Source organism: Magallana gigas, chromosome 5 (assembly GCF_963853765.1).
Source record: "Magallana gigas chromosome 5, xbMagGiga1.1, whole genome shotgun sequence".
Taxonomy (NCBI): domain Eukaryota; kingdom Metazoa; phylum Mollusca; class Bivalvia; order Ostreida; family Ostreidae; genus Magallana; species Magallana gigas.
In genome coordinates this window covers 22,849,117-22,874,560 of record NC_088857.1, presented here as the reverse complement: position 1 = coordinate 22,874,560, position 25,444 = coordinate 22,849,117, and the positions used below count along the sequence as shown (strand labels likewise).

General features: G+C 34.2%; 3 protein-coding genes and 3 long non-coding RNA genes across 22 annotated transcripts in view; 2 read left to right on the top strand and 4 right to left on the bottom strand.

The window, feature by feature from the left end:
- LOC105324266 (pleckstrin homology domain-containing family A member 7) overlaps positions 1 to 5,176 on the bottom strand; it is a 33,719-nt gene extending 28,543 nt beyond the window's left edge. For 11 of the 16 annotated variants that reach the window (XM_034478627.2, XM_034478660.2, XM_034478664.2 and 8 more), the window contains exons 1-2: positions 5,045 to 5,176; positions 4,792 to 4,868 (exon numbers count right to left, since the gene is read on the bottom strand). In XM_034478627.2, coding sequence (XP_034334518.2) covers positions 4,792 to 4,868; positions 5,045 to 5,124 — 157 coding nt within the window. In that variant the 5' untranslated portion in view covers positions 5,125 to 5,176. The other 5 variants (XM_066085911.1, XM_066085910.1, XM_066085913.1 and 2 more) reach the window with 5 other exon arrangements.
- Positions 5,177 to 6,232: 1,056 nt separating this feature from the next.
- On the bottom strand, positions 6,233 to 6,953 carry LOC136275523 (uncharacterized). The gene is made up of 2 exons (XR_010714106.1): positions 6,781 to 6,953; positions 6,233 to 6,665 (listed from the first exon to the last, which is right to left on the bottom strand). It is a non-coding gene; the product is annotated as an uncharacterized lncRNA (long non-coding RNA).
- Positions 6,954 to 8,798: 1,845 nt separating this feature from the next.
- LOC105324168 (dynein light chain Tctex-type 5-B) lies at positions 8,799 to 14,089 on the top strand. Its single transcript, XM_011423251.4, has 5 exons — positions 8,799 to 8,931; positions 11,096 to 11,260; positions 11,459 to 11,558; positions 13,335 to 13,425; positions 13,709 to 14,089. Exons 2-5 carry the CDS (start codon positions 11,111 to 11,113, stop codon positions 13,872 to 13,874), a joined length of 507 nt encoding a protein of 168 aa, XP_011421553.2. The 5' UTR covers positions 8,799 to 8,931; positions 11,096 to 11,110; the 3' UTR covers positions 13,875 to 14,089.
- LOC136275521 (uncharacterized) lies at positions 11,165 to 11,570 on the bottom strand. The gene is made up of 2 exons (XR_010714104.1): positions 11,431 to 11,570; positions 11,165 to 11,288 (listed from the first exon to the last, which is right to left on the bottom strand). It is a non-coding gene; the product is annotated as an uncharacterized lncRNA (long non-coding RNA).
- Positions 13,702 to 17,624, bottom strand: LOC136275522 (uncharacterized). The gene is made up of 2 exons (XR_010714105.1): positions 17,562 to 17,624; positions 13,702 to 14,357 (listed from the first exon to the last, which is right to left on the bottom strand). It is a non-coding gene; the product is annotated as an uncharacterized lncRNA (long non-coding RNA).
- A 1,116-nt stretch (positions 17,625 to 18,740) lies between these two features.
- Positions 18,741 to 22,313, top strand: LOC105323777 (glutathione S-transferase A). Of its 2 annotated transcripts, none has more exons than XM_066085517.1 (6): positions 18,741 to 18,981; positions 20,951 to 21,016; positions 21,109 to 21,189; positions 21,302 to 21,386; positions 21,664 to 21,728; positions 21,905 to 22,313. In XM_066085517.1, the coding sequence occupies exons 1-6, from the start codon at positions 18,814 to 18,816 to the stop codon at positions 22,121 to 22,123; spliced, it is 684 nt and encodes a 227-aa protein (XP_065941589.1). In that variant the 5' UTR covers positions 18,741 to 18,813; the 3' UTR covers positions 22,124 to 22,313. The 2 variants fall into 2 exon arrangements, with proteins under 2 accessions (XP_065941589.1, XP_065941588.1); XM_066085516.1 differs by having other exon boundaries at positions 18,742 to 18,981; positions 21,302 to 21,382; positions 21,660 to 21,728.
- The last annotated feature ends 3,131 nt before the right edge of the window (positions 22,314 to 25,444 follow it).

Sequence of the window (25,444 nt, the reverse complement as noted above, 5' to 3'; positions counted from 1 at the left end):
TGAAACCAAACTGTATTTAGCTATCATGCTTAAATTCACACTCATTCATCTAATATTCATAAGTCTGATTTTAAAACTTTGGTGTAAAATAACTTAGCATCAGATTCAAGTTTACTTACAAAATCAATCAATATTCTATTTCTATATACTACACTTTAAGAAATAACATTAATTTGATTTTGAATTGCCGATTTAAATGATCAGACTTATCTTGATGTCTAATGAAAATCAAAATTGTCTTGCCATATCAAGATCAAATCTTCATGTAAAACAATGCATAAGTTTTCTAAAGCTTGTATAGAAATTAAACCACTTATTTTTCTCTGCCTGTATTTAGGTGCATAAGAATGTATATGTATAACCAGGGTAAAGGTATTAAACCTGCAATAACCCGATCTTGACTTTTTAACCATTGATATGTGACATTATTTCCCTTGCTTTTTTTCATTTTCTACAGTATAAACTCCTGTTAAGTCTGTTATGCTCACAACTGAAGTAAAATTGCTAAGGTAAGATGAGATAATAAGTAAGGGTGCAGAATTTTATTCTTGTGCTGCAAAAACCGTTTTATTTCTGATACCAGGAATATAAAATACTTTCATGTACTGGGGGTTTTTGCATACAAAAAATTATTTACAAGAGCTAAACTTGATACATGTTGACCAACACTGAATAAATATATTTCATTATAAAATCCCACCCCCCCCCCCCCCAAGAAAAAAAATATATACATGAAAACTTTACAAATTAATATGCCCATCAGCAAGAAAATCAAACATACAGTCCAAAATAATATCTTAAAAGCTTTTATGTGACAATGACACAAGAGCAAATTATAGTTAATTCACTGAGTCTCACAGGTATTCATATTGACTATATTAATTGCATACCTGTAGTTGTAATACAGCACTGTCTATCATAGTGATGTAACAATCAATTATTTGTAAAAGTCAAATTAACCAAATTCAACATTATAATAGAGACAATTAATCCAAGCTGACCATAGAATGTAATTCTTACTTTGAAAGAGTTGCCAACCTCTTGAGGACCAGACAATAACAGCTGGTTTTCGGCCCCTCTTCATAGCTCTTATATCATACTTAACCATTAAATTCAAATTAGTCTCGAACTGTCCACATGAAATTACAGTTAAAAACAAGAAGCAATCGAATAACTTCCTCCATTAAGGCTGTTTTCCACTTCAGTTAAACATGTGCAAAACGTAACACAGGAACCACCTTTGATCACTCATGTTATGGGAATATTTTAATTCATACAGGTCTGCATATCAATAACATTGATAAAATTTGCTTTATCAACATGATCAATCATATCAAACAGTTTGTAATGCAAGTTAGTGCATCTCAATCAAAACACATCCAATATGAAGGTCATGGGGGAAAAAAAGAAGAGATAAAAAACAAAGTCCAAAGTCGTTAATTGTCCCTCAGACTTCTAATCATAAGGCTGTCAGACAACACAGACGTCCATTAAACACAAACATCATTTGACATTTCCCACCTCAGGTTTCCACCTAATGTAACACTTACACACCAGCACAATACTTTTTTCTTTCTTTCCTGTGAAGTATTATGCCCCCAGGGGACCGAAACTAAAGAAAATCACATTTTTCTAAGTGATTGTGTTGGTATATACACATGTAATACACAATTTATCAATTGGACACCTCCTTCTCCCTTCCCCCAAAATATATATGTTTAATGACTCGTAATTGTCCTTTATTAACAGTGTAACCATTTTTCTTAATGGATTTGCGCTAATTTCGATACAATTAAAAAATACTTTCAGTCATAAAAGAAAATGGAACTATCGTGTCTGGACATTATTATTCCTTCATATAAAGTGTTTTTAGCCATAAAGGTCTTGACAGTGAGTTCTGATCTTATCAGTAACTGTGGATTTTACAAGTAAACAAAAAATTCATATACTTACTGGTTCTAGTCTATCACGAAAGAAAGTTTCCTGAACATAATATTTCCTGAAATCTAGTAACTTGACAGTATCAAGTTCATGTCAAATATAAATAGCAACAGTCTGGTGTACCTGTATATTAAATTCCTTGTCAGGCTTTTTTTTTCTCTTTCAAATTTGACATCCTGCGTACAGATTGACTCGTGTGGAAAATATGACCATTACAAACATTTATAGCATTGAAGCATGTGACTCACCTTTAATTCATGATCCACAAACTCAGTGTAAACTTAGTAGTAGTTATAAGTCTCTTAAATTTCAACTGACCAACTGACAATACCAAATGAATTGAAGAAAAGGCTTCAAGTCAAATTAATGCCGCCGGTATCCAAATTTTTCACTTGTCCTCACACACACACGGCAGACACTGAATGTGAATTCATCAGCATAAAATCATGACACCTTTCCTTCTACGCTGCATATTTATATATATTTTCTATGCAAAATATTCCGGAATGTGAAGGGCCATTCAGAGCAAGTACATTATTTCATACCTAAGCCAATAGTCCTCTTAACTCAGCTGTTTTCCCCCCATTGAAATCTCCTCCTGGGGTATCCATTTGTTTTTGTTTTCAACAATAGGTGTGACGAGAGAAATAGATAAGAAGTGATCTTACTTAGGCGATTAGTCAGGACTTTTAAAATGACTGTCCATCTGTAAACTGGGACAGCCCGGCTGGGCCATATAAAATATAAAGCAAACAAAAGCCAACAAGTGACACTAAGGAAACTTGATCCCCCCAATAAATGCTTAAGTTTGTTAGCTCTTTGCAAACTTCTCTTCAGTTCACTGGATATATGACTGAAGTATCCGAACAATTCAATGTCCAGCCCAAACTGTCATAAATCAAACATTAGCATCTCATTTTTACCTGTTCTGTCAATTTCCTTGGATAGGTGTCTACATAAAGGAACAAAAGTCATGGCATGGGTTTCTTTTGATATACCGCTATATAAATCAGACGTCATAAAGTCTTTAAAATCTAATCGAGTCTACATCTTAATACTTTTATGTTTGTTTGACCTATTGATTGCTATCGAGTTCTCTTTTCAACAGGTGCAAGTCATACTGTAACCTTGCCTGCTATTATAAGCATCCATATATACATGCATTTTGAGTGTGAAGAGAAATTCAAAACAAAATGTTTAATATAACACAGTTTTAACCAAACCATTTCAAAACATTGTTGTGTGTTTCTGTGTCAATGCTTTTACACGCATCTGTAGAGTTTAGCCTTCATCATGGCTCATATTTTTCCATTTACACTACACAGGTACAATAACAACCCGGCTGTTTAGATTTAGTTCCCACATGACACGCTTGATCAGTGGCATGTACCTGACCTTTCTGGCTAGTTTCACTGGTAAATACACACTAAATTATGTCATCTGGTTTCATATTGCACAACAGCTGATCTATTTACACACTATCATCTTCCAGCATATTATGTCACACATGTTTTCTATTCAAATACATGTACTATGAAAGGCTGTTAATAAGCTTTTGTATTTTACCTAAACTAAAAACCATGATGCCTCATAATTGTTATTTTTAAGTTCCATTTTCAGAAAAATGTTTAAGTTTATCAGCAATTTCTTAAAAATATATGACGTATACGTATAGTTTTACAGTAGGTTTCTTGATTACATTTCCTTAGAACATAAACCACTTTTTCATCCAATCAGCAGTCGCTAAATATTCTATTAAGTGATATTTTTAATCATTAAGAATTTCTCTAGTTTTCAATTGACCGTTTACAGAGCTGTAAACAAAAGGCAGTCGAGAGATAATATTTCATTAGAGCTGAACTTTTGATCAGCCAATCAAAAAGTGGGATATGTTCTAAGTAAATTAGATCATATTATTAAATTTATGCAATGAAGAAGAGGCTTGGTCGCTTCGCTCCCTCCGTCCCCTTTTTAATCGCATGAATTTTTCTTAAATATGATCTATTAACTTGCGAGTACTTGTATAGTGATTCAATAAGAAATTTGTTAATTTTAATGTTTTCATTAATCCTGATCTTCACACACACACACACACACACGCACGCACGTGTGTGTATGTATATACGTACATGTACTATATCAGTAATAAAATACAAGATAGATTAATTAGATTGCAGTTATCTGATCGATCCTGTCTCCCTTAAACTATATAAACACAATCATATATTAATGCATTTTGCAACTAAACATGCATTTGTGTATTATACCAGTGTAAACTCATCTTCCCAAGTCAAGGGTTTCTGATCCGTACCTCTCCTCACACTTGTGGGGAGCAGAGTGGACCGAAAACACTTGGCTAGCGAAGATGGTGTAAACTAAATAAACAATGAACTTGACACACTTACAGCCATCAGGATAAAAAGTGAATTTGATGACCGATTTCACTTTAATCGAACACATACATATAAAATTAGACTGTGAACATATCTTTACAAACATTTAAATGTATATTTTGCATCACAGTGTAAAAACTAACTCTCTTTATGATACTTGTACAAACTTATACCTATAACTAAATTGCGTGATGCAACATAATAACCTCCTTCGAAGAATCATATAGCTGTCAATAAATTAAACCTGTTAACATTTGGATACTAATATTGTACATTTACGTAAAGATAGATCTTATTCATTCAGTTTGTGGCATTAAATCTCTTAAACGCTTTATGTAAGATGATCATTGATGCCACGAAAACACGACAAGAATTTGTAGATTTTATCTGACAGAACATATGGTTTTGGGTCAGTTACGAGTTATGTCCCTTTGTAAACACTGTCGCATTTTCTTACCTGGTACTCTGCTATGGCCTGTTTGCATCGGATTTCTTTTTAGTGGATGAAGCCACGAAGTAGTACGTGTTTTATCACTGTTCAAAGAAAGAAAACGCCACTGACTTTCTATAAAATATTCGTATTCTAACCTGATCAGTCAGGTAAATATCTTACCTGTATCAGGTGTTAATGGGACAAAAATCAAAATTTCAAGCGATTCCTTCTTAATTCTAAATTTTTCATTCAATTCTTCATTATTCACTTTACTTACTCGATGAAAAAGACTCTCCCATCCCTCGTTACTCCGAAATTCACTAGCGGATGCCTCTCCCGCAAAAAATCAGCCGCCATGTTTGTGGGAATTACCTTTGGCTCTTCCGGTTTTCCACTCAATCGTCATAGGGTGGGGGGGGGGGGGGGGGTCGCAATACACAGGTACAGGGTGTATTAAATTTCCAGAAAAAATATTTAAATGACATTCAATTTGTCATTTACAGTGACGGTAAATAAGATGTTTTAAAAAGTCTCACTTTCAGTACTCGTCCCAGTACACAAATATTATCAACATTTATCTGAGAATTGGCAACTGATCGAAATCTCGCGATCTCAATCGTAAAGTATTCCCAGTTTAAATCAGAATACCTCTCCAATAAACAATTATATCGAAATATAAACAGCTACACTCTATTACCAAAACATTCAAAATATTGTATTCATGAGTTTATGTTTTATAAACAATATTATAATAAAAGAGAAGTTTTAGGAGGCAGTTGATTACCCGTCGTCCGAGATTTTGCCAATGTTTTTTTTAGCTGGCCAATATATTTTTTATATATTAATAATTAATCTTATTTTTCAATTTTTTGTTTCTAAAACGTCTAAAACCTATGCACATTTTTCATAAAATTATATAAAGTCATTATCTCAGTTTATTAATATGTAGTTCTCAAAGTAAGGTTGGTCCTGTAACAATTTTCACCAACAAAACACGCTAATGGCGGAGTTGCCAAACTCTCTGTATTTATTTAGTACGTGAAACAAAAATTCAAACGAGAGAGAGAGAGAGAGAGAGAGAGAGAGAGAGAGAGAGAGAGAGAGAGAGAGAGAGAGAGAGAGAGAGTATTGATACAATGTCGTTATGATAAACATGCGCGGATCTAGAGGGGGGGTCGGGGGGGTCCCGACCCCCCCTGGAAAATGAAAATTTATTAAATTTACATAGTAAAATTATCGCGAAAATATGCCTCGGACCCCCCCTGGCAAACACAATTATCCTTCGGACCCCCCCTGGAAAAATTTTCTGGATCCGCGCATGATAAAGATATTAAAAACGTATCGTCTTTAGTGATACTTCAATCATGGCCAACAATGAACACCAAACTCTACAGGCTTCCATGATATGCATGTCAATAAAACACACTTTCAGTTTTAATTATATATGCTATAAAGAAAATTGAAACCAAAAACTACATATTTAATTATATTAGAAGAGGTGCATAATTAAACATAGTCATTATAATAACAAGATTCTGGCACGCCATGATTTTCAACATTAATATTTAGACTTTGTACACTTAATTGCTAAAGTAATTCTAAATTTTCACGTTACAGCTCATCATTGATCTCAACAAGACTTGAATCTGGCAAGATCCATTGACACTTGTCGTCTAATGAGCAGCAACACTGGTCGCCATGATCGTAGGTCGGCACCATGTAACACTCCCCCGAACCCTTTGCACATTCACCGCCGACGTCCTTACAACCATCAGGGGATGAATAGTCCACGACACAAGATAGAGTCTTTACAGACTGCAGTAGAAGCAAAGCTACCACAACCACGAATACTTCCTTTTTCTCCATTTTTCAGAAATGCCGATTGAAGCACTTAATTACTACATAAATTCAAACAAACAAAATATTATTTACACAATAAATGTATTTTTAACTAATTGATAAGTAATCAAAACAAGTTTAAATGGTTGATAAAGAACTACATAAGAAACAAACCTAAATAAGTCTTTCAAATTTCTTGGCGCCAAGAATATTTTTTGTAGTCAGAGTCCGACGATAAATAAATAACAATCGAATTAATTATATGGCTGCAGTACTCTATAAAAGAAATACCGAACGCTCCAAAAATATTTTTTGTTTTGATTATATTATTAATAAAGCATATCGACATAATTAAGGTCTTCCGTTTCCAACGGAAGACCTTATAGTGATTGTTAGGTTTTTTCTTTCTTTCTTCTTATTATTATTTTTTTCCCCTTTTTCTCTCGTGAATTTCTCAGAGATGTCTTGATGGATTTTTATAAAATTTTCAGGAATAACAGAAAATAAAAAGATCTAGAGGATTTTATTTAAAAATATTCTAAATTCACTTCCGGTCGTCCGTTTCCTGTCCCGCGACAAAAAGCTTGTCACCTCGAGATCTAAAAAACAGTAAAGACTTAAACATTCAAACTTTGTGGGATGATAGACCTATAGCTGTAGATGTGTTTAAACACTTTTGTTTTGTCCGTCATAACTTCCGGTCGTCACCGGAAGCACTTAAAAATAAAAAAATTTACGCATCAAATTTTTTGTCAATAGAATAAATATATAAGAATAAATCTATACATAGGAAATTTCTGCGATGTAATATCAACAAAAAATTTCTACTTCCGGTGAGATATCTCAATTATCTGAATAGCTTTTTTAAAACACATTTTGTACCCGCGAGATCTGAGAAACTATAGGCGATCAAGACACGAAACTTTCATGGATGATAGACATTTGATTGAAGATGTGTTTAACCGGTTTCATTTTGTCTTCCGTCACTTCCGGTCCATACCGGAAGAGTTTTTAAAAAATCGAGCTGTTTATCAGTTTAACTGTTTTCCTTTGATATATTTTAGTTAGATAAATGAAAAATAATGTACAAAAGGCAAGTATACAAGAAACAATGAATACAATTTACATTGAACACTTCCGTTTGCCCGTTTCCTGTCCCGAGACCAAAAACCAGATTTCGACGAGATCTCAAAAACAGTAACGACTTGAACAACCAAACTTTGTGGGATGATAGACTTATGTATGTACATGTGTTAACACTATTTTTTTTTATCCGGCGTTACTTCCGGTCGTCACAGGAAGTACACCCAATTTTGATATTTTTAAAAATATTTTGGTTATTTAGCATTGAAGTAACATTTTAGGTATAGGAATACAAAAAGTCATCTACACATGGTAAAAAAAAGATCTACTTCCGGTGAGACATCTCAAATATCTCAGGTAGCCTTCTTTTTTAAAAACAAAGTACCCACAAGAAACTGTGATATATCAAGACTTATATAGATAATGGACATTGATTGACCATGTGTTTAACGGGTTTCATTGGGTCCTACGTCACTTCCGGTTAATAATTGAAATGTTCAAAAGCAATAGAACTTTTTTTAAAACTTTTAACTTTGTTAAAAACATTTTACTCAATGTGATGAACAGTAACGTACGTAGGTAAATGAACTAACATATCTACTTTCCGTTTTTTAAATCACTTCGGTTTGTTCGTTTCCGGTCCCTAGATAAAAGCCTTTTTTCAACGAGATATTATAACTAACGAAAACATGAACATCCAAAATTTGAGGAAAGACAAAATTTACATGTATCCATTTTCTGTTTACAAGATAACTGGATTTTATGTGCAGATTAATAAATGAGGAACGGAAGACCTTTTTGTTGCTATAGCAACAAGAGTCTAGTTGTTCTTATTCTTACTTCTGGGTATAAATTGAACACAATTTTGACCACGACTGTAGTGTTGTCTGTATCATCTATGCGTTTGTCTGAATAATAAGTTCACAATCTTTTTAAAACAAATGGTTTGACGAAGATAAGAGAGTTACCAGAAAGGGAATTTTTGAAATATTAAAAGAAATACCGAACGCTCCAAAAATATTTTTTGTTTTGATTATATTATTAATAAAGCATATCGACATAATTGTTCTTATTCTTACTTCTGGGTATAAATTGAACACAATTTTGACCACGACTGTAGTGTTGTCTGTATCATCTATGCGTTTGTCTGAATAATAAGTTCACAATCTTTTTAAAACAAATGGTTTGACGAAGATAAGAGAGTTACCAGAAAGGGAATTTTTGAAATATCACCGTATACAAGTAGGTTTATTGTTGTGTCTAGTAGAGTCATATGGGTTCGGCCGTTGGCACTTGACTTTTAAAAGATGGAGCACACTGACTTAGCAAAAGAAATTGGAAAATTTTTCAATGAATGGAAGCTTTGTATGAATGCTCGCTCTCTCTCTCTCTCTCTCTCACTCTCTCTCTCTCTCTCTCTCTCTCTCACACACACACACACACACGCACACAGAAGGAGAGAGAGACACAGACAGACAAGCCGTAGACAATGCAAAACTTTATGCCTAGAGATGAAAAAGAAATGTTTATTTATTTTGAAAATATAGAGGAACTATAAGTACACCAGGTACCACAACATGCAAGTTTATATCCTATGTTGTGCAAGAGGTGTATGCCCGCGAGACGTAAGAAAGAAGGTTAACCGACAATTTTTGTCCAATTTCTTAACTTATGAACTTGTTCTTACGAAAAAAAAACCAATAGGTATGAAAAAATCAACTTAATGAAGTCACAAGCTTATCTTTTAAAAAGATTGGTGAGCTCGCGATGTAGCCATCATAAAACACAAAAGGAGATTTCTAAAACATTGGTTCAGAGGGGCCAAGCCCGTTTAAACATTAATTTCAACGTAACCATAATTTATGGTTACATTGAAATTAATGTTCAAACGGGCTTGGTCCCTGTGCATTGGTTTAATTTTCTGAATCAGTCTTTAACTAATAGGAAGGCACGGCGGACTGGGGTGGAAGTCTATAATTTTGTTTTAATAGAATTGTGAATCTAGAGTAAGCTTGACATCGGCGATGTCGTAGCTCATTAACCGTGCTTTCATTATTCTGTATTTACTGTAATTTCAATTTCGAGGCGAAAATTTTCAAGATCAGTAGAACATATGTACTGTTTTAAAGCAATCGTATCTTCTCGGGCCTTTCCGGCAAGCTCACAATTTGTGAAACTATATAGATAACGAACGTAAATAATAGTTTACAATTCGTAAACTATAGTTAAACCTAGTTTATCAACTAAGCAACAGCTCTTTTTTGTAAAATTTGGCGTGCAATACACTTATCAATAATATGTTCAAGCCATTTCTTAAATCGTTCATAATTCAACAAATATATATATATTTATAGCAATGTCCTTGGCAAAGATATCATTGATTGGATAGATCTACGAACTTGTGAAAATTATACTTAATTTGAGTACCAAATGTGAATAATTTTGTATTAATTTGAGAAACAAAAAATGGGTGGATGCATTATGAAGAAAAAGTTCGTTTGTTTAACATGGAATCGGAATTATTGCAGGAAAGAATCGATTCGAGCGGGACTTGCACTTTTGATTGTTATTTTATTACGCAAGCAGAAGGAACTGACGATTAATATTTCACCGTGATTTATAGCAATCTAACATAGCTACTTCTAAATCCAGCCACCGAAGGCAATAAATACGAGTAGAGATGGCCCATTCGTCACAAGGCACGTTACCTTATTGCTTGCAACAATCACGCTCGCATAAAAAGATAGGGGATCAAAAACTTTTTTTTATATAATAATGTTTTTATCAATACTGTCGTTGGTAATTTAATTACGACCATAGATTATCATAATGAAGACATTATTGCAAACACATTTTTATTTATCATGATAAAAGAATATGTAATATCTTTACAATAGTCAGTGCGACATCGCTACTCTCATGAAATTTTCAAACCGATTGCTCTGTTCCTTTTGTGTAAACGTCTCTTAAATTTTGATGCGACATTTGTGAACGCGGAGATTCCTTTAATCATTAATCAATGAAAGTTACTTTTATTAGGTTTTGATTTGTCTCTGTGTAATTACGATCGTGCTTATTCTCAAGTCCTCATACAGCCATTAAACCGCACATGAACTGTTGATTTAACGAGGGACTCTCGAGACTAAAGTGGCACAACAGAGATCATCAAACCAATCAATCTCAGCGTCCGTGGATACCTAGCTTCCTTTTTACCATGGAAACCGAATAAGCACCTTTCTATAGTCTTTATGTGAATCAATCGCCGATAGAGACTCACAAGGACAACTTACATGTACAGCATGCTAGTAGTAGTACAAGAGGTACACGATACACTGCTGCATGAGAACGGTCTGTAACTATATATCTATACCTACTGATGATCCACTATTTACACGCACATGTTTAGGAAGTTGACAGAGCGATGACGGGAAGGGATTTAGGAGCCAAGGTGTCCAGCCTTTTTGACGTGGTCGCCCTACACCGACCCCTGAAGAACGCAGGTTCCAGCGTCATCTCCTACGCCTGTGATCCTCGCCATGACGAAGATGTGGGCCTTCATAGGGCGAAGAAGGTATTTTTTTCATGTCTCTGATTTTGAACTGTGAGAGATCGAGTTACTAAGTATTTAATTTTTCACATGGAAAATATGCATGATTTTGAAAAAAAAAGAGCATCGCTTTTCATTTACAAATTTTGGTTATCAAAATATACCCAAAAAAAAAATAATAATAGCACACTTACTTGACTGATATTTGGGGTTTGTTTAAAGGTTTACTACGAGAACACGTATCAGTTGGATCCACCATCAAAGTTCAGAGCGGACAAAGTCAGGCCCATTATAGAGCAGGTCCTGCAAGTTAATCTGGAAGGTAGGAGGGAATGATTCCCTAGACGATCAGTTTTCAACAATTCACCCCTAAATATTAATATACCTGCTTCCATTATTTAGAAGGAAATGAATTCGATCACAGGTTTAGCGTTTATTAATACCCAGTATCAGACTGACACAAAATGTCGTCGTCGTCCCCCCCCCTCCCCCCGAGTTTGACATGATTAGCAATCATTGTTTTAGCAAGCATGTGCACCTGCTGCTGCTGCACACCATTGCGTTTATGTTTGTAAAACACGCAAGCTACGGGAAGGGGGTTTGAGTATATCAAATGACAGGAAAATTGAAACATCAATAGCAATCTTTTTCCGAACATGAATTCCTTACTAATAGCTTGAAATGGACATCAATTATTAGAACTCTATTAGATTCTATGTTCTTGGGAAGTGTCTATTGTATATGTCGATCCTATTAACGGTGCTCTCGGGCAATTACATGTTTTCTACTGATATCTCGTGTTTCTATGTACGAGGAGAGAGCATCGAACGTCAGACATGGCATAATGAAATAAACCTAAAAGGCTGGTGATGACAACAGACTCAAACGTATACCACAGGCACCTGCCATTATTGATTTTTCCAATAGTAAAAATATACCCCTTTTTCTCATTATAAGAAGAAAAAAGTACCCTCTACCTAATATATAGTTCTAAAATTACGTTGGGATATATTTTTTAAAATTGGAATTATTATAAGAAAATACTTTCAGGTGCCTGTGACGTATGTACATACATGTATGTATAAGTTATCAAATGCCAGGGGACTCTTACACAGCCAATTGAATTGTGCTTCACGTGAAATTCGCTGGAAGCTTCATGTGAAGTCGTGTGGAGTTATAGTCACGCGGGCAATTTAACGTGTGTTTTCACGTTTAATTCACGAGAAAAATAAGTGAGGCACAATTGTCTGTGTAGGATCACAAACGAACACTATACTCCCTTCCTAATGTATTTTTCTCATTATAAAAGAAAATGTACCCTCTATCTAATATATTTTTTTCTAAAATTACGTTGGGATAAATTTTCTTTAATTGGAATTATTATAAGAAAATAACTTCAGGTGCCTGTGACGTATGTACATACATCTATAAATTTTCAAATGCAAGAGGACTCAGCCAATTGAATTGTGCTTCACGTGAAATTCGCTGGAAGCTTCATGTGAAGTCGTGTGGAGTTATAGTCACGCGGGCAATTTAACGTGTGTTTTCACGTTTAATTCACGAGAAAAATAAGTGAGGCACAGTTGTCTGTGTAGGATCACAAATGAACACTAACCTTGTTCTAGTGGTTCTTCAAAGAAAGTGGTTCATCATGAAAATTGATATTATCTTCCAGGAGCGAAATGGGAAAAGTATGGAGAAATTTTTATAAAGCAGTGAAGTGATTATCATATGCTTTTAATTAAGGAATAAGGAATCATCCTTCGAGTATTAGGAGGTGATCAAAAGAGTCGTGGGTGATCAAATCCAAAAAAGCCCGAGGAGCTTTATGATAGATTTGATCACGCCCGACCGTTCATTGTATTTCATCACCTCACAATACTCAAAGAATGATTCCCTATTACTTATTTAAACAATAAAATGCTTTCTTTGGTGATTCATTCGGGATATGAAGGTAGCGACATTGCAGAAAAAATACATAACCCGCTTACTCGGGTTATGTAATTTTTTCTGCAATGATCGCTACCTTCATAACCCGCATGAGTCATCAAAAAGCATTTTATTGTTTATATTAACATCTGTCTTAACATGTATTTAGGAATGAAGTATGACCCCATAGAATGCTCCTATTTGTCCAAAAAGCTGTCAGACGAAATCAAACACAGAGTCAAGGAACTCAACTTTAAGAGGTAAGTCATATGCATGTGTACAGGCATCCGCCAATCAAATCTTTTAGCTATGCAGATGCATTTGCCTCTGTAATAAACTCTTAAATGCAAAGAATAATTCCTACATATTTTGAACATAATACACGTAGTTCAAAATTTGTAGTCTTGCCATCTGTGAAAGGTTTGTCCGTCAAACTATTCCCTTCTTTCATGTAACAGAAACAAAAGAAAGTCTGTACGTCCATGTACTGGTACTTTAATACTAAGTTGTGGACAGGTACCAATATAAGCTTCGTCTTTCTAGGTACAAGTTGGTGTGCACCGTGACGATCGGACAGATGCACGACCAGGGGGTACAGATTGGGTCCCGCTATCTGTGGGACGCCGATAGGGACAACTTCGCCGCCGCCTCCTTCCACAACCGCCACATCTTTGCCGACGGCTCCGTGTATGCCCTGTACTATGAGTGAATGGACGAAACAGTGCCACATTGCGGTGCGCCTGCCTCTTACTATGCGCGTGCTTACCTGTTACATGCCATTTTCTTTAAAACTGATCTAGTAAATTTTTTTTAGCATGTTACCATTCGAAATCAAAATAACTGATATATTCTATTGAATTTATTTTTGTTGTTGTTGTTATGTAATTAAATGTGTTTATGAATTAAAAATTTATTTTAAACGATTATATCAATTTTATTTTGTTTGCAACTAAAGATGAACACAGATATATATACATACACTCATCAATTAATATGAAAAAAATGTACACTGAACAAAATATATCACAAGTCCATGTACATGTATGTAGAATACCGATATTTTCAGGAGGGGAAATCAAATTTCCAAGCACAGTTTTTCCTTCTCAAGATTTTTAATGGCGATATCATGGTAAAACTCGTGAAACTCGTCAGTAGCAAATATCCTCTGTCGCTGACAAAAGCCCCGTAAAACCTGGGTAATAGAGATATCAAAACGTAACAGCGAAATCATTCATTTTCGTGGCTTGACTTTCAATTATATAGTTCGAAAAATAATTGTAAACATCTCTCTGACTGAGAGACCCATTTTAAAACACCCCTTTACATCTAATCTATTCTATCTATCTATACTACTATTATTATTGATATTAAAATAATAGACTCGAATTTTTGGGCTTTAATGCCGAGAAATCGGAAGAGTACTGTCTTTTGTTTTATATATTTTAAACATCATTGCAATTGGTACTTGAAGATTACCAATTTCTTTTTATTTGTTCTCAATCAAGCTTCGCCAATTAATAATCAACGAAAATTCCTTTAAAAAATCCGGAAATTATCTGGATTTTTTGGATTTGACAATCTTGCACATGCGCATTACATTCACGCTAAATCACGAGAGGCTCTTTAGTTTATTTTTCCACAATATCATATTTGCATGGATAAACTCAGAAACGATATTACAAATACGTGTTTTTCATTCAAAATTTGTCTTATATTCTGTTCATCAAAGGAATACGGGAGATAACTCTAACTCAAAGCATTTAATATGAATTATCCCGAGAGTTCCAAATGTCAACATAGTGTGTAAATTCGAAGCGAGTAAAAAACGTTGGAGAAAAAGTGTTGAATTCTTCATTAAAATGAATTAAATTTTTAGATGAAAATTTGACTGTAATTTTCAATGCAGCCTCATTAATTTTCTCCAAAATCGCTTCGGAGTGATTCTGCATTTTTTTTTTTTGGCTACAAAACTATGGCACGCCAAATTCACAAAAATTAGCTAATCATAGTTTCACAGTCGATAAACTAGGTTTGTAGATAAACTTAGATTATCATTCGTTAACTATAGTTTACAACCGTTAAATATGGTTTTGCAGATGAAAATTATAGTTAACGGAACAATAATTATAGTTAACGAATCGTTAACTATAGTTTACGGTTCGTAAACTATAGTTAACAATTAACTATTGTTAACTATAGTTTAGCGTCTGTAAACTATAGTTAACAGTCAATAAACCTGGTTTTTCATCTGTGAAACTTTATTTAACGCCGTTAATATATATTTCACATCTGTAAACCATAGTTAACGCGATCATCTATGTGTGACCGCGTAGATTTTACGGTGCTAGGGAAATTCTTCTGGATTTGCATCGGTCGTGTGCAGTACGAACCGGGTGAGGGAATGTTGGCGTAAAGGGTATAATGTATGAGGTTGTGGCGCGCTGTAGGCCATAAGGTAAAAACGAAGGGTAGGTTTGCCGTATTCCCGAAGGTCCACCAGTATACAGTTCCAGAGAAATAAACAGGCAATTGATGCAGGATTCCGTTTTTATTAGTCGAGACTCATCGATGGCAACATTATAACAATTTAACGGATTTGGCCAGTAGAGGCCTCCGGACTCAAGACTCTGGGTGAGTCGGACGTGGCCGAGGCTGGCCGCCGTATTCCAGACTGCCGATTGACAATTGTACATAATTATTTATAAGAATCTGAACAATAAGTATAAATTGACAGGTGATGACATAAGTAAGCTGAGTGAAAGGTTCACAGATATAAAATAATTAAATAGACTCAATGAGTCTTTGATGTCCAAGACATGTAAAGCTGATAATTGCACATTGTTGTTTTGAGAGATTAACAGTCCTTGAGACGTGGCACTCTGTCTCTTTGAAATCACATATAGAGTCCGAAAAGTGTCAATCACAAAATAAACTTGTAACTTAGTAAGAAATAAATTGTGAGAAAATATTACGAAACAGATGTTGAATTTTAAAAGTAAAGTCCAAAATAAAGTTATAATTAAACAGTGAATTTTGCACGGTGATATATGTTTCAGAAATGTAAAACTATAATTAACACTGAAAACAACCATTTGCGATTGCAAAACATAATTTATCTGATAAATATAGTTTCACGATTGTGAAACTATGATTAACAACTCTTAACTATAGTTAACGAATGTAAATTATAGTTTACAGATGTGAATCTATATTTATCAGCAAAATTTATCGTTATCGTTATTTGCAGACAGATAAACTTAGATTCTCATTCGTTTACTATAGTTTACAACCTTTAAATATGGTTTTGCAGATGAAAACTATAGTTAACGAATCGATAATTATAGTTAACGAACTAATAAACTATTGTTAACTATAGTTTAGCGTCTGAAAATTATAGTTTACAGTCAATAAACCTGGTTTATCATCTGTGAAACTTTATTTAACGCCGTTAATCTATATTTCACATCTGTAAACCATAGTTATTAACGCGATCATCTATGTTTCAGAAATGTAAAACTATAATTAACACTGAAAACAACCATTTGCAATTGCAAAACATAATTTATCTGATAAATATAGTTTCACGATTGTGAAACAATGATTAACAACTCTTAACTATAGTTAACGAATGTAAATTATAGTTTACAGATGTGAATCTATATTTATCAGCAAAATCTATCGTTAACGTTATTTGCAGACAGATAAACTTAGATTCTCATTCGTTTACTATAGTTTACAACCGTTAGATTAAAACTATAGTTAACGAATTGTTAACTACAGTTTGAGGTTCGTAAACTATAATTAACAGTCGATAAACCTAATTTATCAAATGTGAAACTATGTTTAGCTCATTTTTTGAATTTGGCGTGCCATACATAACGGGGGTGAAGGCCTGTTCCGGGGCACAGTTAGATTATTTTAACTAAGCAGAATGTAGTGAAATTAATAGCATTATAGTAGTTTTAAAGCTTGGTTAAGTAAATGTCAACACTACGGTGTGTCGATGTATCTATTCTTAAAAGTCCGATATCATAATTATGCAATGTCAACCCGTGCACGCACGGGTCAAAATCTAGTATATAAAATCTTTCAACACATGTTAAAATTTTCTTACCGCTGATCTACACTTTTTATACTCCGGATCAGAAATAGGAGAAGGGGGTATACTGTTACCTTGTGTGTCTGTCCGTCCGTAACAAAGATTTCTGTCGCATTTTTCTAAGCAACTATTTATCGCAGATGCTTGAAATTTTAAGACACCATTTGTTTAGTTTTCTCGTTATGTCACAAATGGGATAATTTTAATACTATGCCTTGAAAATTGCTTAATCACACCGGAAATAGTTATATTGCCCTCCCGGAAAAAGTTATATTTCACAAGAAATAGTTGCCCTACCGAAACTGTTATACACCCTCGCGTGCAATCATTCTGCATAATGATAACGTCGGGTTCGAAATTAGCTACAATGTAAGCAAACGTAAACAGTTCATCGAACATAAAAAATTAATGTCATGACAGTGTCTGCTATTCAGAAGCCCCCCCCCCCGCTTAGCCCCCCCACTTTTTTTGCAAATTTATACCTTACCATTAGAAACATAGCATAATAGAGGGTTCAGCCCCCCACTTTTTCTCGCAGGAAAGATTATTGTTTCTAAATTTACCTTGAAAGATTGTAAAGTTCGATTCAGAAGCATACTACTCCCCCCCCCCCCCCCCCCCCTCCCCCCGGATTAGGAATTTCTTGATTTTGGAAAAAAAAATTGTTGGGTAAGTAATTTTTTTTTTCGGGAAGTATAGGTAAACACCCCCCCCCCCCCCCCCCCGGATTAGGATTTCCATGATTTTGGGAATTACTTTTTTCTCAATATTTCAGAGGATGAGTCTAGCCCCCCACTTTCAATTTGCTTCCGACGCCAGTGATATATGTTTAGTACCAATCGGACGTCAACTTTTTGTTAAACGATGACTGTTTATTTTTAGCCTAATTTTTCAAACAAATTTTCGTTATAGATTTCTCATCAACTATTTACCGTAGATGCTTGAAATTTTAACACACTATTTGTTTAGGCATGCTATATTGTAAGATATATTTTTGTACTAATCGGATGCCAATTTTCTGTTAATTGTCGACTTTTCTTATTTTGCATATTCACATTAGAGCGGGGATATCACTAGTGAGCATTGGCTCACAGATACGTTCTTAATGCATTACTAGTATTTTGCTCCGAAACATGTTGAAGATAGCGTTTAGAATGTTTAAACGATCTATATATATATGCAAATATTTGGTATTTGATAAATTATACAAAGATCATTAATACAAGTTCTTGAGGATTTTTAAGAACTCCTCAATTTATGGTATAAAAATACGCTTCAGTAGTGTTTTGCATCAAACACTCTGGCAAAAACGATACAACAATGCCATTTTCCTGTGCAATATTAGTTTGAAAGGCTTAAACTTTAAGATCTAGGGCTCGGATTCTCCGCATTTAAATGACAAAAGATCGCTCTAAAATTTCAACCCATTTCGCAATGACCTCATGAACCTATATAAAAAGATTTCCCTCTCGGCATTCCATACAACTTGCGATTCTATACACACACTGTACACACACGCACGGTCAGTGAGGGTGGCAATATCATCATCATGGCAGAGAACATGTTTCTGTTCTGGGGGTCGGGCAGCATTCCCTGCTGGAAGCCTATGATAGTTTTGGAGGAGAAAGGTTTCGGGGGATACAAGAACAAATTGATAACGTTCAGCAACAAGGAACACAAAGGGGAGGATGTTCTAAAACTCAACCCCCGAGGTCAGGTACGCAGATATTCCGTGTAACATGGTATGCAAGCCGTGTAAAATTGTAATTAATAGTATACATGTACGCGTAAAGCATTTAACAGTCCTTTTTTATTTACTTTAATATTTAGTATGCATAATGCATGCATGGGGTTTAAATTCAAATCTATGAGTGACATTTAATCTATTAGCACCAGTTCTGTATTAAATTCATATCGACGTATTAATTGCTAATTTGAAAAGCCAGAAACTATAATACCCGATCGCGAAGGTGTGTGCATTAAGTGGTGTAATGATAAATTAAATATTATACAGGTAGCTGCAAAATGTAACACCCCCCCCCCCTTTTCATAATAGTGATTGTTAAGTGAAAATAATGAAGTTATCAACAATATGTGTGGTGTTGGATACTTTTTCTTTTGATGTAATTTTTAACTGTTACAATTTATAATAATGTCTATTTTGCTCTTCTTTTTGAACTACCACAGTTGCAATCAAAAACGATGTCTTTTTTTGCTCTAGTTTTTGAACTGTCACAATTGTTTGTTTTTTGGATTGACCGCATTGAGGTTTGCATTTCATATTAAAGGGACACGAAGGTAAAAATTTTAAATAAGTGCAATTTAATACGGAGTTTGTTTTTAAAAAAGAAAATTGAGTTTCCATGTGAGATAATGCAGCGTAGATTGTAGACCAATTTAATATAGCCGCAATTAGCAGTGGTACTTGTTCAGGCCTGTTGTTACATTCACTGTGGTGCACATGGTGTTTTATCTTATCAGCAAGCATGTTCTCTAAAAAAACCTAACACGGGGTACATACTGGTTTAGTCTAAAACTATTTTACCATACAATGCATTTAACAATGCATTAACTCAAATGGACAGTAAACCGTGCAATAAGTCTTTGGTATGTTTTAAAATAATATTCGTTTTCTTAACAATCCAATCCTTTACATGGGTTGGGGGAGGGGGGGGGGGTTATATCGTCAAATAGAATCTGGATCGACCACTATAAACATTTAAGAAATTATGAAATTTTAAGTGTGAAAAGATTTTATCGTTAATTTTCACCAATGAAGTTGTTGTTAGCCCGGCAGCATGCCACTTGACTTTCTATTAAAAAATACTTCCCAACTTTCACGAAAGTATCTTGTATTTGATTTGCATTGTAAACTGTGAATTGTAACGTTCAAGTATTATTTAAAGTCCGTATAGTGAATTCAGGGGAAATCTCAGTTCGTTACACTCCATCAAGTTTACGCTGAATAAAAACTACAAAACGAAACATAAGTCCAACAAGTTGTACACTGTATTTAGGTTAGACTATACATAAGGGTACATGGTATTCAAAAAAAAAAAAAAACGAATCTTGGAGTTTCGAGATGACAGTTTAATAACGTGCGAAGATTCCAGCACGGACAGTCCGATATAATTCTGTACCCAAAATCGACACTAACGTGCGGAAATCCAGCACAGCTAGTCCGATATCACACATGCTTTACTAACGTGCGGGGTTCCAGCACAGTTAGCCCAACCGTACTCCTCCAGATCTTAAACCATGCTTTCTCTAGCGGTCCTTTTTTCTTCTTTTTTTATGAAAGACATTGCTCTTTTTTCGATAACAAAGATATGGTAGTGACATGCCAGAAAAATAAACATTCACACTCATAACTGTCAAGAGAATTTATCTTCAAGCTATATGTATGAATTTTTATTTTTTTTCTGGCATGTCTATACCATCTCTTATTTATCGAAAAAGATTTGAAACAATGAAAACTAATTTAATTTCAAGTGATATACATGTACATGCACTAGATCGAAGAAAAGACCGAAATTTCTTAAATCTGCACGTTCTGTTTACGAATGTATGATCAGCAGCGAAAATTAAAATTCATCTCCTATAAGCCTAATTGATACATGCATGCTTCTGTTGAATAATGCAAGCCTTTGGAAAGCTATTACTTGTATATAATTATATTTGTATAGGTACCTACCTTTAAAGATGGAGACATCGTGGTTAATGAATCCAACGCAATTTGTGAATACCTGGAGGTAATAAAGCTATATACATGTACATATGTAAGCAGAGAGAGAGAGAGAGAGAGAGAGAGAGAGAGTCCTAATTTTGTTATTTGCTTTCCTAGTGTACTTATACAGACAAAGGGACACAACTCATTCCTACTGACAAAGCCAAGAGAGCCCGCGTTCTCCAGAGGATGCACGAGGTAAATACACTACTGTAATAATGTATAAACCGAGATAATGCATTTGATTAGACGTTATCACCAATTGAAACAATCTTAGGCATGTAGAGCTTTTTTTAATCATTAAACACAGGCTGCCGCCAACATGCAACAGAAGCTAGTATTGGACCTACTCTATTACTTCTTCCAAACAAAGGAAGAGGATCGCAAAGAGGCAAGTTATGTTCTTTTTGAGAATCATATATTCATATATAGTACTACATGTAAATTGCATTGCAAATGTAAATGACAGAGAAATGTAGATGAGTTTGACAAAGAAAACACACATTATCACTGTTTAACCCAAGAACACATTAAACATCATCTTTCTCAAGGAAGATAAAAAAAAATCTCTCTTATACATAACCACAAATGTCAAATATGTACTGAGGCATTTATTAATTTTATAACTTTTAAAAACTGTTGATGAATGCAATATCATTTGTTAATAGGAAGAAGTTGCCAAGAAAGTAGAGGCTGCAAAAGAGGAATTGGACCGCTGGGAGGCATATCTTGGGGAGGTACTGTATCTAATTTTTGTTGGTTATTGGTATTTAATGTTTTTTCAATTTATTCACTTTTGCGAACGAGGAACTTCTAGTGCATAATAATATTTAACATGATGTTTTCAGCAAATCTAATTTTCAAAGGTTACTACAATCAATTAAGTTTTCAATTTCACAAATTTTCAATCAAGACCAAAGCCTTTGTGGCAGGACCAGATTTTAGCATGGCTGATGTGTGGTTTTACCCATTCATTGCCTTTTCCGTACGCATGGGTTTGGAGCTCGAGAAATTCCCCAATATGAAGGCCTACTACGACAAAGTGACAGCCCGCCCCAGCATTCAGAAATCATGGCCGCCTCACTGGAAAGAGGAACCAGCCAAATTTTCGCCCTTCAAAGGAAGAATTTAAACATGACTGATATTTGAATGTTGAAACTGGTATCCCACATACCATGTAACCAATACTTGTAAAGCTATTTATCTGTCATTCTAATGAAATGGAAAAACTTTTCATTTTTTTCGACTCACATTTTGTACATGTATATGATCATCATGGATCATTCAACATAAAATGAAATAAACTAATATTACTTTCAGAATCTGTTTTGTATTTCTTATGCCTATAAAGAAGAAAGCCTGGTAAATCAAGAGGCCCAAGGGCCACATCGCCCAGTTGAACAACAATTCCATACTGACAAAACTCTGACCAAAACAGCTGATGGTAAATCAAATGCCTCCACATGGGTTTCAACTTTTCTGGCAAAATGTTTTTGATAAAGTTTTTAAAATTTAACCTTATATGTTCCTATGTAAATTTGACACCCCCCTCCCCCCGAACTGTAGCCCAAGCCTACCCCTTGGAACCAAGATTTGAACAAACTTGAATCTATACACCCTTTGAGGATGCTTCCACACAAGTTTCAGCTTTTCTGATCAAATGGTTTCTGAGAAGAAGAGTTTTGAAAAATATCTACAAATTTCAATTAGTCCTAATTATCTCCCCTTGAAAGAAAGAATGCCCCTTCATTTCACAAACTTCTCTCCCCTTCACCAAATGATGCTTTACGTGCCAAATTTGGTTGACATTGGTCCAGTAGTTCTGGAGAAGAAGTCGAAAATGTAAAAAAGTTTACAGACAGACAGACAGACGAACGCTAGACAGAAAGAAAAGCTCACATGAGCTTTCAGCTCAGGTGAGATAAAAAGGTTGACTAGATAAAAAATAAAGACTTTCATACAAATACTGACGAAATGCAGATGACATAACAGTATAGTGATGTCATTTAATGATCCTTTTGGGACTATTTTGAGATATATGTGTTATCATATGTTGTAATTTTTATTTGATGACAATTTCATAAACATCATTCAGTATTGTGCATTGTTCAAGAGCCTGAAGTTTACTGAAGTAATAAGTTAATAACATACAAAAACACATTATTAACTATATAACCATCTTAATCACTGTGACATTTGAGTATGCTTTCTAAATAATATTAATAAATATACCATTAAAGCATCTCAATGTTTTCAAAACATAATTTGGCAGTGAATTTATTAAAACAGCATTCTATTTTAACTAAGTGTCAAATATATAAGGCATAAATTTGACAAATCAGGCACAAAAATTTTAATGTAAAACTAGAATGAAGCAATTTATGAGTAGGACTTTCAGTATTGCTCCCCTGGAAATACAATGTAAGAAATAATTTCTGTTTGACTCTTACCATGTCATTACATTGTACATACTGTGGAATTATTATAATTCATGGGAGCTCATTTTGCCATGGATATGTTATGTAAGCTCATCCCAACAAATTTTTAATTATTAAACACAGTTTGTATTTTTCATACATGAAAGTGAATCCACAAAACTTATTCACTCGACGAATAAACTTTTAACATACTGACAATTCAAAAACATTGGTTCCTAAAAATTTAAACAATTCCACAGTATGTAACTATGTATTTCAAGTATAAAGAACACTTCATGTACTATTCCATGGTTTTTGAGAAAAATGAAATGACCTGATCATACAATTAACAAAAGGCTGAAACGCCCTCCAGAGGACATGTAGTAGTTACTGAAATGGTAACCCTTAGGTACGTACTAAACATATCTTTAGGTTTTTATAATAAATCAAACTAATTCATTCTAAAAGATTTCCTAAAGTTATCAATTTCCAGAGTACCCTTGAACATGAGGGGAAAAAAATTATAAAATATAAATAGAAACTAGAGCAAAGCTCGTTGCAAAGCAACGAGTGGGTCTTCCGTTAATGTCGGAAGTAAAGCTAAAAGTTCCTGTAAGAAGCAGAGCTTTTAAACCAATAACAAGAGTAACTAAAATAAAAAGATGAAAAAATCGAATATTCCTGGTACGACTTAACAAAATCCGAATGATTTTAAGTACGACTTAACAAAAACCTTTCCGATTTCAAGAACGAGTTAACAAAAAAAATCCGAATGTGTTCAAGTACGACTTAGCAATTATTTTTGGTACGAGTTAATTTTACTTTGAACATTACGCTATTTTTTAAACCAAGGACGCGGAATCAAAATTTCCGGAAAAATCAATTTTTAAACCCCGATATCTCTGTCAGGCATCGTCCGAATTGAAAACGGCTTTCAGTGTTAGATTCAGCTTAATAAGCTCTACAAAACACATTTTCATTTTTGATTCGATCAGAAAATTCATTTTTTCGAAAAATTTGTTTCACTTCCGGTTTCGACCAGAAGTGACAAAATACGTTTTTTTGGTCAAATGCCATAAGTAAATCCGCAGATTTACAATCACAGAAAATTTCAAGTCTTTATAAACAACCGTTTACGAGAAAAGTCATGGACAAATTCACTTTTTGAAAAATTTTAAAATGACGTAACTAGAAAACGGAAGTGATTTAATGACGGAAACTTTAAAAGCGTCAAGGGACAAGAATTTAACATAATCCCTGAAAATTTCTTGCAAATCGGTCGAATACTTTTTGAGATATAAAGCAAAAAAGAAGTCAGAAGGAAAAACAAGAAGAATAATAATAATAAAAAACTAGACACGATCTCGTTGCGAGCAACGAGGAGGTCTTCCGTCCGATTTTTTAGAAGGAATTATGACATCATCGACTTTGAATTTCGACAACAAAACATGATATGGTAAAAAAGAGTGAAGTACTAATGCTTTTTTGTACCGCTTTTTATAAGTTCTCTTACATTGCTTTATTAAATACTAGCATTTCTTCCAATCAAGATAAAAAAGATTAAACTTCTTTACCTCTGGTCCCTAAAAACCCTAATTGGGTAACACAAGAGAAAATCGTTATATTGTTAGTATATAATAACGTATTATACCTAATCTATCTTTAATAACCTTTCACAAAATGGCTCTCTTGAAAGGGCTACAGATAAACGATTTTAGAGCCCTTTGATCCGCTAATTTAAGGGACCAGCCCCTTTTTCTTGATATTAAATGAAAGGACATTTAAATCTAAACACATTTTGTCAACAAATGTTCAAAAATTCGTTACCGTTTTGGAGATATATGAGAAAGGAGGTTTTAGGGACCGATCCCATTTCTCCTTAAAGGGGCCCTTTAACGAAATTTTAAAGGTTACATATTGTTAAGAACATCATTCTGAACAACTATTCTTCTGTACTGCATTTCAAAATATTTTTCCTTTCTGAGATATGGGTGTCCAAAATTTTGGAATTTTGGTCCCTAAAAACCCTTAATTAC